The sequence below is a fragment of the Lasioglossum baleicum genome, chromosome 10 (genome assembly GCF_051020765.1).
Source record: "Lasioglossum baleicum chromosome 10, iyLasBale1, whole genome shotgun sequence".
Classification (NCBI taxonomy): domain Eukaryota; kingdom Metazoa; phylum Arthropoda; class Insecta; order Hymenoptera; family Halictidae; genus Lasioglossum; species Lasioglossum baleicum.
The window spans coordinates 11171132-11190680 of NC_134938.1; the positions used below are offsets into that span (position 1 = coordinate 11171132).

The following is a 19549-nucleotide window of genomic DNA, read 5'->3' on the forward strand; positions in this document are numbered from 1 at the left end:
TTGCGTATGCCTACTTCTTGGCAATCCTAAGTAAAGCTTATGGTTTGAATAAACTTTTTTTTTTAGATAATTATGTCTTTAATAAGTAAGTAATAATTCTATTAGAAATTACAGTGCAGTATTTTGAACTGTTATTATCCTGCAGCCATTTACATATTAATATTTTCTAGTTTTTAAAGGTATTTTCATTCATACAATGCTTCCTTGTATGTTTTGGTTCTGAGACGTAATTAAGATAATCATTTTTTTCACTATTATATAACTGGCCAATAAGTATCTGCCACTTTTCTTATATTATTATATCTATTTATCATATATACAGATAATATACAATAGTCGCGGCTTACGATATAATTAATATTATTATCCTATTCTTTTTTTAATAATGTTATAATAGTTATACGAATAGAAACTTGACCGCATCTAATCCTTCAATGTGCGCTAGTGTTGCACACTGGAATATAAATACACTTTTATATAAAATTTGTATAATCTACATGAATCACTTTAAGTATATCTTCTCTTTTAATCACAAAAGATACAAATGTAATAACTACTACGCAAGCGGTGGGGCTATGGGCGGTGTTCACTCTGGCAGCGCGAGAGAATCGAAATTAATTTTCTCCCGAAAATATTCCAACAGAAAGATCTTTTCGTTCGACCAATTATTTTAATTTACCCTTATGTTATCCGCATAGCCAATGTGAATAAATTCGATTTTCTAGTACTCGATAATGAAGAAGATTCGAAAATTACAACGTTGCTTTTATCATTCGTAAAGATAAACTATAATGTAACCGGTTTTGGCGTATCCCCAGAGTACCGTGACTATTAATTTTGCTTTGAAATATGTTTTTACTGGAAAATGAAAGTAGTTTCGTTGAAAATTATTCGTCGTATCGAATTTAGAAGATACACCGTTCTCACGATACGATGTTGCATATAGGATCCAGTGTGAAGCCCGACGCCCTCGATTATTGTTTTTTCTTCATCTGTTGTTACTAATTATCTAAAGGAAAGGAACACTATATGCGCTATATCCATCAATAAGCAGGGTGGTTCACAACAGATGAACGCCTTAACTATTTTCAATTAAAACTTATTTACAAAAGTTACTGTACAATCGTAATTCTGTTGTGATGTAGGTCCATCATAGCCTTGAATGCGAGTAGACCGGTTTTTATTCGAGGTAAAGATCGTATTGCAGGGAATTTCTTTTTTTCTCTCTTCTCTTTCTGTTCGAAGCCTTTTTTTTCGATAGTAGCACAGCACATTTTGTCAAGCAAATATTCCAAAATCATAAATCCGTTAAGAACGTTTACAACTTTCCCGAAGGTACGCTAACGAGATAATTATATCTGTCATTGTCTACAGTTATACGTCGATATTGTGCAGATGTCGAGCAGGCTTGACAAAGCCCATATTTTCATGTAAAATTTCTATAAATGTGCTATACGATCCGGTAGAAATTCAACGACGAAATGGGTGTCTTGGGTTTCCATCTATATATCGTAATTAACGTCCTCGGAATATATATACACATATGTATATTGTCCGTGTAAAAACTTATTTTCTAAATAAAGATCTGGACCAATGGGGCAATGTATATAAAATATATATGTTGTTATATAAGATTCGTTCGATCGTATCGCACACTTACTGTATCAAACAAACACGTTTGTAATCTTAAACCGTATGTAAAACCTCGTATATGGAAAAAGATCGCTCTACGTTTGGTATTAAAAAATTCGTATTTATATCGATCTGAACACAATTAATATAATTGTGGTACTCTGTTTGTGAGAATCAGTTCTGGAACATATGCCCGGCACAATGTTAGAACGCGTCGCTATTGGAAACGAAAGATTCCCAATATATCAAGGACTAAAAAACGTAAACCGTGCAATAACATCTTTACAAACACAAGCACGCCTAACGGCAGCGTTGCTTCGTTTTCCTCCGCTATTTCAATTAAAAGTCAATCGTTTCACATATTTTTTCTCTTCTTCTTCTTCTTCTTCTTCTTCTTCTCGTTAAATCTAATAATATGCCCTAACTTCGTCAATAGGAATATTATATAATTAGAGCTAAGATTGTTTGTACCATTGAATTAGGTGAAAGCACCCACAGTGTGACCCCAATATACGCTTTCTCGAATGTATCCTTCGCTACAAATACCTTCGGATTCTTCAATCGTATTTGTAGGAAAAGAATACTCAAAAACCTGTTAAATCGTTCTACTTTTCTCTCTCTCTCTCTTTTTACTTTTTCTGATGAATGTCAGGGTCGTGATTTGATTATTCCTCTAGAAGATTCTGCTTTGTATCTTTTATTCAAAAAGTGCCAATATATCATCGCTCGATGAGGGGTTTCCACTGCTAGCGCCACTACTGGGAGGGGTATTCAGATCCGGTGGATCCAGATACGAAAGTAACTCCATCGGATCGACAACATTGTCTGGCAAGAGCTGCAAACAGAAATTAGTTTTGTTATACAACTTACTCGTACTGCCAATTCGAACTTCGAACAGAAATGCTAGGAGTACTTACATTCAATGCTTCCTGACCCGTACCCTCTCCATCTATCACTGCAGCCGGATCGAAATTCAGATCCGAAGGTATGTCTGCAGTATCATTATTTATGTTTGTACTCGTACTGCCAGACGTGTTATGATTCCCTGTAGATTCCTGAGATGCAGGAGGAACACTAGGTGGCCCGCTGTTGCCACCACCCGGTGTGTGAGGCGTGTGAGGGGTATGAGGTGTGTGCGGTGTATGGGGCATCTGCAACACCAATGGAACAATATTAATTACTAGTTCTAACAATATTAATTCAGGTCTGTGAATTTTTAACGTATCTTTTAAACAAATTATTCTTTTAAAAATCAGTTCACAATAAAAGATTCGTCGTTCAAAGACGCACAAATTGGATTTTGAAATTTTCGTCTAGGCCTAATAGTTTCGGAGATATTCAATAGAATGGATTTTTCACCCCCTTAACTCGAATGTCTGCAAATATTTTTTTATATCATGCCAAAATTTAATTAAAATTGGCGTGCTACAAAATAAAAATGTTCTGCATTGATTGTGGGAAGCAGAAGTAAAAGAAAAATTGATTTTATCCCCTAATGACTTTGTTACATTAAGAACAGTATTACAATGTTCTTAAATTTTTCTAATAAATATCCGCAGTCGAATTAGAAGACAGTGTATCGAATAAAATTAATTTACCTGATCGTTCAGCGACTTCTCCATAGCGTTAAGAGGATCCAGCGAGTTGACAGACTCGTTCAAGTGCGAAAGAGGTCCCGTCCCGTTCGAGTAATCGTTATTGGTGTTGGTATTCGTTCCAGAATTGATATCGAAGGATCCACCCGACGAATTCCTATGGTTAATGTTGTTGTTTGCGTATGTAGACGTGGTATTGTTCATCATAGAACCGCTAACGATGCTATTCATGTCCGGTGGTATGTATGGGCTCATCGCTTGGTTCATATCCCAGTTGTTCATCGTGGGCATGTTCATACTTCCAGGTGACATTGCCTTGGTCATTCTCTTGCAGTCGCTTTCCTCTTCAGATTTAATACCGCTCATGTTCTTCGCTGGCTTCCAATTCGCCATCGAGTCTATCGTCACTTCTTCCACCTCCGCCGTGTTCAAAGTGTTCAGAATGCCCCACATGTATTGGTCAACCTCGAGACCTTCCAATTGCGCAGGTTTTCTGTAACATATTCCATGTTTAATGTCACGATCTCAAACAAATTCAAGTAGACTCAAACAAAGATGGGGTTTTCAGTGGTTAAAAACGCTAGATAAAAGATCAATCTAGGCTGTCATCACCTCAAAAGTCCTATCTTTACGTTTACAAAGCGGAATTTGCATTATTCGGAAGCATACAGCTGCGCATGTAGCTATTTTCATAAAGCTACGACGGCTACATGCTGTAGAATAATACAAACTAAGCCTCTCAAACGTAAAAATAGGACTTTCGAGGGCGATCGAGGCCTAGATTGTCTTTTATCTAGCGCTTTTGACTACTGACAAACCCCATCTTTGAATGATCGAGAAATGAGAATTAAATGAAATTGGTAAATAAACTTACGTGCATACAGGACACCTCCAGGATCCTCTCTCACAATTTAGTTGTAGATACGACTCCAAATCGAAGCATTGTATGTGCTTGCAATCGTGTCCTCTTGCTGGCAGTGTAATACGTTTAAAAGTGATAGGACATTTTAAAGATACCTGCAATATAGAACGATAACGTTAATCGTGTGGTCCGATGTAGACAAATTGTAATAAATAGACTACGAAGTGATATCTGGTATCTGGCAGCGAACAAGTCTCACCTTAAGTGCTGTTTGTTCCACCACATCCTTCTCCGACTGTATGCCATTATTCGAAATGGTATTACTGAAGTTCCGTTTGATTTTAGTTATACAATGCTCCGCAGTGAGTAGCCTCTTACGTAGCAATCCGTGGAGCACGCTTCGCACGCTCGGCCGATGGACTAATTGAAGCACGAACAGATGCGACTGCAAAAACCATACGAACGGTCAATTAATTACACATCTAATTGAATTATTAGACTGCAGATCTTTATGCAAAGTAACAAAATGTTCGCATTGATTGCAAGACACAGCAGAGCGAAATAAAAATCTCTTTCTTCTTTAACCCTTGGACAACGGACGATTTTTATAGCTATACAATAATTGGCAATGCTTAGGACCGTTCACAGCTCTAATTAATATTTTAAATGATATCTCGTGTAGACACATAATAAGTTTTTCCGGTTATGATTATGTTTCCTCAATGAAACAGCTATTCAGTCAGTTTAATTGCCACAAATTGAGTACTTCAATGACAATTTGGATGTTCCCGGAAGGTTAATTATCTGATTAAGCTGAAACTAATACGGTGATGTCTTTAAAGCTTTTTAATATGTCGACAGCTTACAACATTTTTCTCATAAATGCATAAAATCCGCAGTCTATTAATTATACACGCCGTGTAAAACTGCGCGCGGTTCGATAAAGAGATCTGAAAGAGTTCTTACACAACAACACGCCGAGACCGTGATCTGTATCGTGTTCCTTCCCGGTTGACAAACGTCCTTCAGGTATAAGGGCTTGTGAGACGTTTTATTCTCACCACGATCGATCACCAACGGCGTGGCGTTCACGGACACTTGCACGCTCGCCGGCCAATTCGTGTTCATTTGCCTATCCTCATGGTGAAAACACTTGAGCTGCAGCTCGAGATCCGACCGCCACATCAACGTTTGGTGTACCGTCGACTTCAGCTGGAATACGTGATTGCTTACAGCCAAATTGTGTTCTAAGCGGAAGGGTGGAAGAATGATGCCATCCCTCACAGGGAATGTTAATCTCAACTCGTCGTCTTCTGTGAACAACAATCAACACATTAGCCATCTGTAACCCCAACTTTCACAAGCGCTTGGCCCTTCGTAGATGAGGCTCTTCTGGACCGATCTTCAAAGGGTCAAGACAGTGATGTCCGCAGAGCAAGTTCTACGTGCTGCAAATTTCACCACATACTTGGTGGTGACAACATCAAGATATAATAAACCCAATTGGTCCAAGTCAAAGGGTACACGTGAAGTTAAGCGAAGCCTATTTCAGAAGGAGACCTGAAGATTTCTATGTCCTACATATGCCACTCTAACAGGAAAGTACGAGAAAATAGTTTGCGCACCAGGTCTTTGGACACCACTGATCTAAATACAGACTAGCTAGAAGAGGAACTCACTTTGTATGTTAACCGGTGACTTCATCTCGTTGAAGTTGGGCTTGATATCAGGATTTGGACTAATGTAGGGGGGCATGCTGGTGGCTGGCGTGAGCGGAGGAGTTGGATTGCCAGGGATAGGACTATGTTGGTAATTCAAACTCGCCGCGCCGCTCGTTCTCATCGCTGCGACGTCCTGTTGGTATTGACTGGTCGCTGCAGCACCGGCTCCATAAGAGGACGCTCCACCAGCGTATCCCGTGTTTGGTTGGTGACCGACGAATTGGTTGCCAACCGTGTTAGGACCCATACTAACTGGTATACCATTGCTACCATAGTATTGGTTGGTCGCCGCTTGTGCGGTGGTGTTGTAAGAGGGAGCGGCTTGCCTCATGTTCGTACTCCGTATCATCGTGTTAGGCCCGAAACCGGCGGCTGTCGGGTTCATGGTTTGCATCGGCTGATACTGAGGCTGGAAGGTCGGCCTCGCTGCTGCCGCAGGATAATTGGTCGGGTATTGCGACGTCGCCATGCCGTTGAAGTTAGGCTGCATCGCAGCCGGATTCGGACCCGCGTACGGGCCTTGTTGCCTTTTCTGCGCCATGTGCATCGCGGGGTTAGGGTAGGGCGCTAATCTCCTTGGATAGCCTTGGTGGGGCTGAGTCTGAAAATGGTAACGAGTCTTTCAGTTGAGGTTTATCAACAGGATTTAATGTGATTTTAGAGTGGTGATTGTAACGTACCTGCATGCTCATTTTGTTCATCTGCATGTTGTTAGGTCCCATCATATTGTTCATGCCCATGTTGCCCATGTTACTCATGGAGTTCATGGGCGTCATCGCGGTCATACTACTCATACCGTTCATACCTCCCATTGACATAGGATTCATCGAATTCATGCCATTCATACTGTTCATCGAATTCATGGAATTCATAGAGTGCATCGGGCTCATCGTGCCCATGCTATTGAAATTGCTCATCCCGACTGGCCCCATTCCGGCCATTGGTCCTCTTTGGGCGTACCCTGCGTTGTACGTTTGGTGGGGTATTCCATGTTGGCTCTGCATCTGTAACAAGATCGGTTTCTATTACTACTATTGCCAGAATGAGGCACGTGGTTTCAGGCCTGACTATTGACAAAATGAGACCAAGAGGAGCCGACGAAGAAGCTGAAGTTGAAAAGGATGATGGAGAGGAAGCTGAAGCTGAAATTGAAAAGGACGATGAAGAGAAAGTCGAAGAAGAAACTGACGATAAAGAGGATGATAAAGAGAAAGTCGAAGAAGAAGCTGAAGATAAAGAGGATGCTAAAGAGGAAGCAGAAGAAGAACCTGATGATGAAGACGACCTAACCCAGACCAAGAGGAAACCGAAGAAGAAGCTGAAGTTGAAAAGGATGATGAAGAGGAAGCCGAAGAAGAAGCTGAAGAAGAAGCGGACGATGAAGAGGATGATGAAGAGGAAGCCGAAGAAGAAGCTGAAGTTAAAAAGGATGATGGAGAGGAAGCCGAAGAAGAAGCGGTCGATGAAGAGGATCATGAAGAGGAAGCTGAAGATGAAGAGGATGATGAAGAGGAAACCGAAGAAGAAGCTGAAGTTGAAAAGGATGATGAAGTGGAAGCCGAAGAAGAAGCTGACGATGAAGAGGATGATGAAGAGGATGATGAAGAAGAAGCCGAAGAGGAAGCTGAAGATGATAATGAAGAGGAAGCCGAAGAAGAAGCTGAAGATGAAGAGGATGATTAAGAGAAGAATAATGAAGAGGAAGATGAAGATGATGATGAAGAGGGAGGGAATCGTACCTGATTAAATTGCGAGGGGATGTCTTGGCGGTCCTGCATGGCCACCACGCTGGCTGTGGCGGTGGCCGTAGCGGTGGCAGCTGCCACCATCGCCGCGGCACTAAATGTCGAACCACCACCCCCGTTCTGGGGTGGCACCGTGCTATGATAGCCGGCTGATAACACGGGCTGCACCCCAACGCCGAGCGCCGCCGTTGTTGATGCTGTTCTTGCTGCCAATTTCGGGAAAAACGAAAACGCACGATTATCGCGCGGCTCAGGCGATTCTCCGCTAAACCGGGGTACTGAAACAATCAAATCGAAAAAAACACATTACAAGTATCGTTCGACTATCGCACGTAATTAAAATTACTATTAAATAGGTTATATCTTTAATAGAATTGTCTGTCAATCGGTCAGTTCGAAACGGTCCGGCGATAAACGAATTCAGTAACGGGCGAAAGACACGTCGATGCGAACACCGTATAGATACCGCTTTGTAGGTCAAATTCGTGTTCGAACGGTTCCGTACGAGTAATCGATTGTATCGTTACGTTCTCTATTTTCTGCAGTGCAGCAATAATATACGACAGATACCCATGACTGCTGAATTATTAGAGAAGGTCGCCGGCTTAAATCGCGCCGACTTCCGACGATGCCATACCTTAATAAACATTTATTAGCATATATCATATTTATTATTCATTTGGATTGCTAATGATTTTAACAAAGACATTAGAATTTTCTGAAATTTTTCGAAAGAATTCAATGAACAAATGTAGACAATTTTTATTTTAAGTGATTAAATTTCTGATATAGAAATATTTTAGCAATTTCTAGTATACGGTGATTAAATTTGTCGGTTTCAGATCATTTTCGAGAATGTAGTTTGACGCAGGAAGTTGAGTAAGGAACACGCTTTGTCGTGGCTTTTTATCGATATATCCAGACCTGAATATTGTTCGTTCGAGTAGTATTCCCGTCTCTATCCCCGGCTCGAGAACACGCAAACCCCAAAAGACTGAAAGATAGACCGAACCCTGCACCGTTCATATTCCCAGCTGGCCAAGGCCCCTATTGGTTTTCTGTGGGAAATGCACGTGCTCGCTATTCACACACCGTAGCTCTCTGCGCTCTATAATACCGTTCTGTTACAAACACCGCTTGCCGGCGTAATCGCGGCACGGGAATGCTCTCCATTCGATCTTTTTCGACTTTTCTTTATGGAACAGAAATCCTGAACACGTCCTTCCGCCACCCTCTGCGATTCTTTCCCAATTTACATTTTCATTTCATCTCGATTTCGTACTCAAATTTTTATTCCCCTTGATGTTTCACAAATCAAAGCAACTTTGATTATTGCAAGATCTTTTGTTACTGCAAGAATAATTTTTTCGCAATCTAAATTTTAAATTAACTCAATTCTGGGTCACATTAATTTTGGGTTATCTCAATTTTGGGTTATCTCAATTTTTGGTCAACTCAATTTTGGATCATCTTAATTTTGGGTTGACTCAATTTTGGGCAAACTCAATTTTGGGTCAACTCAATTTTGGGTCAACTCAATTTTGAATCAACTCAATTTTAGGTTAACTCAATTTTGAATCAACTCAATTTTAGATTAACTTAATTTTGAATCAACTCAACTTTGGGTCAACTCAACTTTGGGCCAACTCAACTTTGGGCCAACTCAATTTTGAGTCAACTCAATTTTAGATTAACTTAATTTTCAATCGTCTCAATTTTCAATCGCCTCAATTTTGAATCAACTCAATTTTAGATTAACTTAATTTTCAATCGTCTCAATTTTGAATCATCTCAATTTTAGATTAACTTAATTTTGAATCAACTCAATTTTAGATTAACCCAATTTTGAATCAACTCAATTTTTCACAAAACGATTTCAACAACTATAAAATTTTTGATTACTGCAAGGATGATTTCTTCACAGTCTAAGTTTGACGTAGAAATTCGAATGTACCTATTATCTGAGAAAATAGTTTCCAAAGGGCGTCACATGTTAATGCGCGGTGGATTACAGGTTTGAAGGTTTAAATTGGTACTGCAGAATCTTTACAGACATAGTAAAATTCTGTTGAAGCCACGTGGTAACATAATCTCACGGTAGACACGCAGAGTTGCACTCTTTCACGTGATTTCGCGTTTCGAGGATCGTGTAGAGAACAATGGTCACCGTACACCCTTGTCCTCGGCAACTTCTTCCATAGTTCCAAGTAATTTTCTCTCGAGTCTCATCGGCTTCAACTTTAGCAGTCTCTACGTAACAACATTCCTAGTATTCACAGTATTAGTACTTCTAGCTTACTCAAGTGTTAGATCCGATAGCTGTTTAAAGATTAAAGAACTACCGAGCAGTCAACGTGATTAACATTTGTGTCTTTTCGAAGTCAGCAACAATTAAAGTCAAGAATCACGATGAGAATCAGAAATTGTATAGGGAATTAGTGGAGAATTAAAACTGTTTGTGAATTGATTTATTTGGATTTTTATAGTTATATTTTTGTAAATTTTCTCCACATGTTTAACTGTCGGTTTTCATAATCGTTCCCAGTCAAAATTTGACCTGCTCGTTATCGATGGAATACGAGATGTTTCGTATTGTCGCTGTATCTGGTATTGATTTTGCGATAATGCTAATGATAATCGAATACACGTGCACCAACCATCCATACTTTTTTTGAACAACCTCGATTAGCCTAGTCCAATCCTTAATTAAACTAGTCGAACGTAAAATATTTAAAACATACATTGCATAATAAAGAATCTAATATTTGAGAACTAGAATTAATTAAATTAATTCGAACGAGATATACTCCCATCAATGTTACATTAAATTAATAAAATACCTGTTGCACATTATAAAATGATATCGACGTTTTATATGAGAAATATATCACGACTATAATCACAAGATCCGACGTCCTCCAAAGTATCCGTTTATGAACACCCTATACGCTCACACAAGCGCGCGCACACGCACAGACGCGTATACAGGCGACAAACATAACTAAAACGTGTTCCACTACCACCGCCACATTGAATTCGACTGAGAGGCTATTATTCGGAATTTGTTTTTGTTCGATGCGCCATAATCGCGTCTCGAGGACACCGCAAGCGGAAAAGGCTCTCTTTCGTTCGCATAATAGCAGACAATTCTCTCTCTCTCACTCTCCGTCAATTCTCGAAAAGAAAAATTATCTAAGACCCACGTGATCATGCTTAATAATTAGACAGCGGGCTTCATGCGTTTATAACGAAAACGAGTAGGTATAATGTCGAATAGTAAAAACATTAGAAGAATTTAAAAATACTGTTATATTATGTTCAATCTAAATATTAAACATATTAAGAAAGAAAATAGATTTCCATTTCAGTTTCTTGCAAATATAGACAGAAAATTGTTATTCTGCATGAAGGTCTGTTGTCCAAGTCAAAATCTCGTGGAAAATGATCTCGTTGAAAGTACACGTTGTTGGCCACGTCCTAAAAATCTTTGGAGTGGTTGGGCGAAATTTTCGAAACACCCAGTACATGTGTACAAACGTAACGTACTTACGTCCAGATATAGCCGGTATGGGGAGCATTTCGAATGTTGACGTCATCCGGAGTCCCACCCCCTTTAAATTCGCGTTGAATGCAACTCTCGGAGAGAAAAAACTGAGAGAGGGGCAGAGAGTGAGTAAGTGAGAGAGAGAGGGAGAGAAGAGAATCGATGAGAGAGAAGAGAAAGAGGGAGACAGAGAGCGAGAAGAAGACCCATGCCTTTTTCCCTTGGTCTCTCTGTTCTCCCTTCGCCCTTATCCGCATATTCCTTCCCCCTTTTCTGTCTTCCCCTGTGAAACAGCGTGTCCGGGGGCGGGGTTGGTCCCTTCTGTAAAGCTCGCAACGGGTTTCTATTCTCGGATGTCAATATTTCGTCAACTAGAGCCCACTCGGAACGCAACAAAAGCCTCTGGCCTGCACACAGCTTGCGCCTGTGCGGCTGCCGTTCCTGCTGCTGCTACTGCATAGCCTGGCGTGAGAGAAAGAAAGGAAAGAAAGGCTCGACAACGCGCGCACCCGTGTTGTATCGTTTAGAAGAGGATGCAACGATCACGCTGAGCTCGGGAGAAGAACAGTATACTCGGGCGCGAACGAGCTGGAGGGGGGAAACGAATTCGAAGCGCGTTAAAACGACGTTTATTAATCCTCCACTGTTCCGAGTCCAAAGTATTTTCACATTTCCTCGGAAAATTCCGAGATTTTCTTACCGTGATGCTGTTCCTACTGGACCGCCTAAAATTAGTCCTAGTACGACCAGAATTCTTCGAGGAATTCTGGGATGATTTTCGATAAATTTATTTTTGTAAGTGCAGAAGAGGGTTCATTAATTTAATCCTTTTTGCACTCGGAGCTGTTTTAACTTGAAAATTCAACACAAGCTCCCAGCTTGATTTCATTGCTTTATTTTGATTAGATATAGCTATTATACGATAATATTTGAATGAAAAATTAGATATATACATTTGAATGAATTTTGGAAAAAAGAGATTGAGAAATTGTGGGATGATTGTGGACAGCTCTAGAAGCGAAATTGGAAAACAATTGGCCCACTTAAATTCGAAAAATTAACAAGTATAAGAACAATAATGAAAATTTCGAAAATATAGGACATTTTGGTCAGATTTGATTTACATTAAAGATGTAGTAAGTATACATAAAAAATCGTCTGTAAATTTCTTCGTACATCAAGGTTTTTGTAAAACCGTGACATAAAACCAAGACATTGTATAAATATTCGCAGACTGCGACGCTATAAGATATTGAAGAGGTATTGAATTACTGATAATGGAGCAGCGGCGTCCATAATATAACGTTCTTTTAAGAAATGTAACCATAAGTGGGTCAATGCCGCTTTCGGAGACGCAGAAAGGAGAATCCGAGAACGAGAGATAGAGACTAACGATTCAGAGTATGTATTATAGTATGTGCAGTGATGTATACTATTCATAAAATGCATCTCGAACAATAAATCGAAACTTTAGTCTCATCCCTACAACCCCAATCTTTCGATTTTGTATCTTCACACAAAATAAAAATTATCTACCTGGATTCCAACGGACTGGAGTGAAATAGAAATTTATTTTCTTTCTTAATATGTTTACTGTTTTAAATTGCACGTACTCATTTTTGTGAAAAATGCATAAAATCCGCTGTCTAATTATTATGCATGATCCGAATATGTTCACTGTCCCTTGCAATTGAATTTTTATAAATGTTTAATCAATATTCATGTGTATTAAGAATAAGTAGTGTACATTTCCCAAACGACTTTTGTGCGACGTTGCTGAAGCGTACGAAGTCGCGAGCGGTTTCGAAATCGTTCGCATATTCATGTGGACTAGCCCAAAGGCTATTTCCCTATTTACAGAAACCGAGGAGGCGACTAATACTGACGATGCGTGTCGAGGTGGAGGCGAATAATATCGAGCGAGGAATCCTTGTACGAGATAAAATGGGCCTCTCACGGTCGTTGCTTGTCGACGTATAATAGCCGCGTTCTCCTCGCTCGGTACACCGTGAACTCGCCTCTCTGAACCTCGCTTTAACAAATCCAGTTCCGATCATCGCCACCACCATTTTAACTCGCGTTTCTGCGGAACGAGATAGCCGCGCCGACTCACTATAATCGTGCAGACAGCGGTCAAGGAAAATTGAAATCTCCGGACGATTCAAAGAAAATTGAAATCTTCCGCCGAACCAAGGCAGCACCTTTTTTTTTACTACGGCCAAATCAATACAATAAACCGTGGCTTTTATGAATTTATTAACGACATTTCGAGGTCGTCGATAGTTTTTTTTTTTAATGTTACACCCTATATATTTTCTTCGATATTGTTGTAGAACATGAAAAGACTAGTTCAACGAGTACCATGAACGTATCATTACGATCATTCTATCTTGAGATATCCCTGTCTGAATGCAACAAACCTAACCCAAACCTTACATTTCAGACACTAATATCTTGAGATTGAATGATCGTAATGGTACGGTCATTATACTCGTTGAATTCGTCTTTTCATGCTCTACAACATTATCGAAGAGAATATATAGGGTGTCGTAGAACAATTCAAGGAAAATTGAAATTTCGCAGCAGATAATTTAAGGAAAATTGAAATGTTTTACCAACCGGGATTATAATTTACTCGGATATTGTATGAAGATCTTCATTTACAATTCGACAAAATATAATTGTACAATTTATTTCGAAGACGAAGTGAACTATCAGACTCGTTGAACCGGTCTAAACGCACCTTTAACGGAAGCGACGAGGAGACAGTGAACGTGTGCGGGAGTAACGAGGACAGAACACGGAGAACACGCCGGATGCCGATCGCAACACTTCACTAAAATCAGGACAACGAGAGAAGGAGGATGAGAACGAGGATTCGAGAGAGTCTCGGGACAGCGAGCCTGCGGTACGTAAACAAGAGCGTGTGTCCGAGGTCGACTCGAGGGAAAAACGTGGGAGGAGCTCCTTCTCTTTCTCTCGAAAGAGACGTCAACGACAATATAGAAAGGAAGAAACAAAGGATCGAAGCCCTCTGTATCGCTATTGGTCCGTTGCATCGGTATTTTCGGCGTGAATCGCGGAAAAACAAAAATTCCAAACCGTGTAGTATGGGAACCATGTTATGGGGGCGCAAATTTTGAAAATTCTCGCTTTTTGTTCCAGAAAAAAGCAAACTGGCCTTGAAAAAATTTCAGATTTAAATCTTAAATTTTATATACATATTATAGATTTCAAGATAAGATCTATACAAAATTTCCAATAGAATCTATATAAAATTCACCATGAATCTAGAGTTATTAGTGGACTGCGGAACTTGTGCAATGCTAGGACATAAAATACGACGGAATTCAGAGTACGATTTTAATTGTTTTCAGATATAAAAAGGCTGCTCACCGAAAATAAAATTTTATTTGATTCGAGTTTCTCTTAAAATTCGTCCCCAAAAATTGCAAATTGCATAAACATCCGCAGTCTACTGATTAGTAGCCTACTGTAGAACGACAGCGTAGGTATGGTACAAGTGTCCTATAGACCATGTTTTATAGATTAGCGACAGTTTCGAAGTCATTGGCGTCTGGCAGCACGTTAAATCCTAGCTCTTCATGCTATCGTCAAGGGAACCGAGACACTAACCTATGTGTCTTCGAATTTAACGATACTTTAATTGCTTTTATACAAGGTGTCTCAAAATTCCTTCAACATCCGAAAATGAGATCATTCGAAGCAACATTTTCCTTTGCAAAAATGGCGTCCGCAGCTTCGTTAAGGAGTTATTTACGAAAAACACGGACCAATCAGAGCGCGACCTAGACGCGTGTTGGCACGGTCGTGGTTTTTCGTTAATAACTCCTTAACAAAGCCGCGGACGCCATTTCTGCAAAGGAAAATGTTGCTTCAAATAATCTCAGGAACGGAATGATCTCATCTCCGGATGTTGAAGGAATTTTGAGACATCCTGTATAAAATGAAATTACTGTTACAGGGAGGTTGATCGAATCATTATAATGATTTTGCTGATCTCCCGTGATCCACGATTGTGCGCCAGAGAATAGAAAGCATCGTAAAGAGCAAGTTACATAAAAATCAAGGCCACACATCCAGAAGCAAACCGAAGTTTCGAGTGGAGCTTGACACGTGTCTATTACCTAATGAGATCTCGCGTCATTATCGTAAATATTTTCATTCTCAATTGGTCATCCGTGATGACACCGATTCAAATTAGCCGGCTAGACCAATAAGGAAAAAAACATCCGACATGAGCTGGTCAACGTTGTACCGCAAACGCCGACGAATTTATGAATATTAACACTGAACCTACCATCGCCGGTCAAAATGATCGTTTCCAGAGTTTTTATTTCACAATTATTGAAATAATAAAAATTATTTCATAAGAAATGAGTTTATAGATAGCTCTTACAGTATATTATAATTTAATTATAATATAAAACAGAAGTTCGTATTTCGAAGAACTACCTCACTTTTAAAAATTCTCGTCGACAAATGGTTAGTCAAGGATCGAATCTGGTTGCTGAAAATCACAGTGTCTCCGACTAGGAAACATTCTGTTGGTCTCGAGACGAGCCCAACCTACTCGGGAATTTCTCTCTGGCTATGAGAAGATTCTGTCATTCGCAACAAACACTCGTGGCATTTCGAGGTGGATGGGATAGATTTTTCCCCGATGGAAAAGGTCGAACGACAGAACGACGACGTTGGATCTCGGATTCGCGGCTTTTATTTTCGCCGGCGACTCGCCTAGCTTTCCAATGATTAATTTATTGCTTCCCCTACGTATCCTGGAGCAAGTCTGTTCTCTATCCCGAGTGACGGACCATCGGGATCATCTTGTGACATTTAATCTCGCCGCGTTCCATCGATGACGGAAATGTCTCCGAAAATTATTTATCTCTTAGAACGAACTGTCAGCAATGTAAAGCGTATATCATAGACAAGTTTCTTCTCAAAGTACAAGTACGTCTTTTCACCAGATTTCAAGGTCACGTTTTTCAAAGGTTATGCTTTTCTTTGATAGTCTTGTAGAGCATGAAAAGACGAGTCCAACGAGTATAATGACCATACCATTATGATTATCCAATCCCGAGATATTCCTGTTTAAAAGGAACAAACCTAATCAAAATCTTAGCTTTCAAACACGAATATCTCGCGATTGAATGATCGTAATGGTATGGTCATTGTACTCGTTGAACTCGTCTTTTCATGCTCTACAACACTGTATCAAAGAAAATATATTGAAAAAATATTTCCTAGCATTTAAGACTATTTAGGTGATTCAATTCAGCAGAAACACCATGTATAAAAATATGTACGACTTCAAGTGCGGAAAAAACTCGCCTGATTTCATTCCCAAGGCCTTCGCTTCAGCGACGGTTTACATCTCCGTTGATTAAGAAATTTAAACAAAGCCGGAGCGGTTCGAGGAATCGATAAGCGAACAAGTCGAGAAACTTGAGATAAAGATGGCGGCTGTTGTCGAAGGTTTAAGCAACTCGGTTGTCGATGCACGAAGGTGTAGAAAATGTGAACTCGAATTTTACAAATTTTCCAGTATGCAGCACGTTCGAAGTAAAAATGTTTTGTACTTTTCGACGGTTCTCTCTTATTAATTCGAACGCGTTCGTCGGTGGAACACGTGCGGCGCATGTCATTCGTGTGTACACAAACGGAAATAACATCTGCCGTTCCAAGAGCCCCGAAAACTGTGTAAGACTCCACCGTAGAAGCTCTGCAAAGAGCTTCCGACAACTTCTTCCCCGTTTCGACGTGAACGAGGAAAGTTGCACAAAGAACGCTCGCCCACAATGGCGGCCCGATAATAACCGTAAACGTAAGCAGAAGAGAAATCTTTGCTCCGCGATGGCGACATTGTCGTTGGCATTTCTCGGCTGCGCGACTCACTAGAAAACCCTAACATTCGATTTTAATTGACAGTCTATGGTAAAAATGATTAACTGAATCGTACCACACCAAAAGTTAAATGCACCGCACTATGGGAATTAAAAGATTAGAGCAAGCTTTCTGTGCGAACTTTAATAAATTATTAATAAAATTAATTTTAAAAAAATATTCATTTTTCGCGGATAACTTCAGAAGTTGCACCAAATGAATTCCAAAATATTTGTTGAATTATGAATGAATTGAATATTAATTTTTTATTTTAGATGGACTATTGGACAATTGATAAGATAATAAATAATAATAAATAAGATATTGTTTTGTTGATAGACAGAGTAATTGAGAATAAATTGCAGTATTGAAATGGTTTGTAGTATTGTTTGCACTCTATGGTAAAACGATCGGCAGAAATATTTACAAGGAACGCGAGACAAAAACAAACAGATTATGCAACTGGACGATATATGTCTCGCATTGTCATTATATAAGGATCACAGTCCAATTCTGGAACAATACGACAATTTAATAATTATGACCTATAATATATGTGACTGTGCATAAACGCGAAGCGTCGCAAAATCGTTTTGTAACAAACCTCGGCGATCGGTGTCACGTTACAGCTGCACGAGGTGCACTAGGCGTGTACCTTGTGCAATTTGAAGATTCGCAATTGCTGCTTTCGACATCGTATGTATATCTTTATATATGCTTACAATTTCATTTAATTTTCTTAATTGTTGTTTTATTTAGCTTCTAAGAACTCTCTCTCTCTCTCGTTTCAAAATTGTACAATTTTTGTCAAAAGTGCATAAAACTTGCAGTCTACTGATGAGTCAAAATTGTACCATCGATTAACAATGATTATTTTATTATATCGTATATTATTTGGTATAAGCGATTTGTTTGTTTTGCATACAACAAAGGAGACAGGATTCGACGAATTAAAACTAGCCTCACGAGGACAACTGTATTCCTGTGGGTTACATCACGCGTGCTTCCGAATATCTTGAAATATGGCGGAAGTAATTTATCAATGATTCAGAGGTCGCGTAATATCCGCTATATTCATGTTTTGTTCTACGATGTGTGTCAATACGGTTTGAAATTGCTCTTTTTTCGAGGACAATAAGAAGTAGTGTTTACATTCCCGCGAGCTGACCTAAACGCACCGGATGAAAACCCCTATCAAAAACGAAATATTGCGATCCTGTTACACATTGTTCCTATACTTAGTTTGGAATACAGAGTACTACAGTAAAGTCGCGTTTACTGTCCAACAACCTGCGTTCTGCACGGTCAGTGACCGCATACAGACATCGTTTTTTTATGATTGTGTCTACCGCGCCGAGAGTTTAAAAGAAAGTAGAACGTAGAGAAGAACAGCATAACAATGGAGTGGGTAAGCACTGGAAGGAGATCGCGGACAGTAAACGCGACTTTACTGTAACTGTTTCCCGTCATCTGGTGACTCTAATCAGTCCCAATCAGAGTTGGGCAAAAATTTTAATCAAATAAAAATTTCGAATAAGTAGGTTTTAAATTATATTCAAATAAAATTAAATTGCAATTTTTTAATTCCAGCAATAAACTTTAATGAATAAGATATTTTCACGTTTGTTCGATAACTTTCTGCCAAAAAGAATAAATAAGAAAATATTTTATTGATTAAAAATTCATCGCTTCAATAAAGAAATTCGGTATTTCATTTCACCTTAAAATACCAAAGTTACTTTCTTGCCAACCGAGTAGTTCACGGAAGGATTACAGCTTCCTGGGACGCAGCATTGAAATCAAAATCTTTCGATTGGTGTAATCAAACGCGCTATCAAAGACGCTGATAAAGCTGTTACTAGCTCCGAGAAATTAGTATTATCATAGATACATTCACGGAATTATGCCTCTCGTATATACCGAGTGTTCATTACATCATAGAACAAATTTCGACAAAGTAGAAGTTTTGAAAATGTTTCCAGATTGAAAACTGCAGAGCAAGCCTAATCGCGCGTACTTTTGTTTCAATGTCGAAATAGGCGGATCGTTGCTCGGCAGCCTTGCGTCACGCCGATTTTTGAAGCGCGAATAAATCTAGAGGATGCATTTCCAGCGAATAAAAGAGGCGTGCACGCGCACGAGAAGGCTCGTCCCGTCAAGGATTCGGAGAAAGTTGTGTTCCAGGGCGTTGATTGGCGGATGACGAAATCACGGAAGCCGCTGGCCAATCATTGCTCTGGAAACTTTCCCAGAACACTTAAACCCTTTGACCGTTACATAAATATCATCCGATCCGGTGCGGCGTGTTGTTACAGCAACGCGCGAGATAAAGGGAACTTCGGGCGACAACAATCCGTTGTTGTTGCTCTCTCCCACGTAAACTGTACACTGACGCTCAAAAGTATTCGTGACTTTCTTCATCGCCTTACAATAACCAATGTAATCTCGTTTACGCTATTATGTTCGAGAAAATTTTAGATTTATCGTATCACTCTGTCGACGAATTTTTTCAATTTTAATAATTAAGAAATTTAGGTTTAAAA

General features: G+C 39.5%; 1 protein-coding gene across 1 annotated transcript; it reads right to left on the reverse strand.

Annotated features, from left to right (window-relative positions):
- Positions 1-284: 284 nt before the first annotated feature.
- On the reverse strand, positions 285-7686 carry Tna (Zinc finger MIZ domain-containing protein tonalli). The gene is made up of 9 exons (XM_076432098.1): positions 7550-7686; positions 6491-6814; positions 5769-6411; positions 5056-5402; positions 4349-4534; positions 4102-4244; positions 3231-3720; positions 2550-2783; positions 285-2467 (listed from the first exon to the last, which is right to left on the reverse strand). Exons 1-9 carry the CDS (start codon positions 7637-7639, stop codon positions 2330-2332), a joined length of 2595 nt encoding a protein of 864 aa, XP_076288213.1. The 5' UTR covers positions 7640-7686; the 3' UTR covers positions 285-2329.
- Between the last annotated feature and the right edge of the window lie 11863 nt (positions 7687-19549).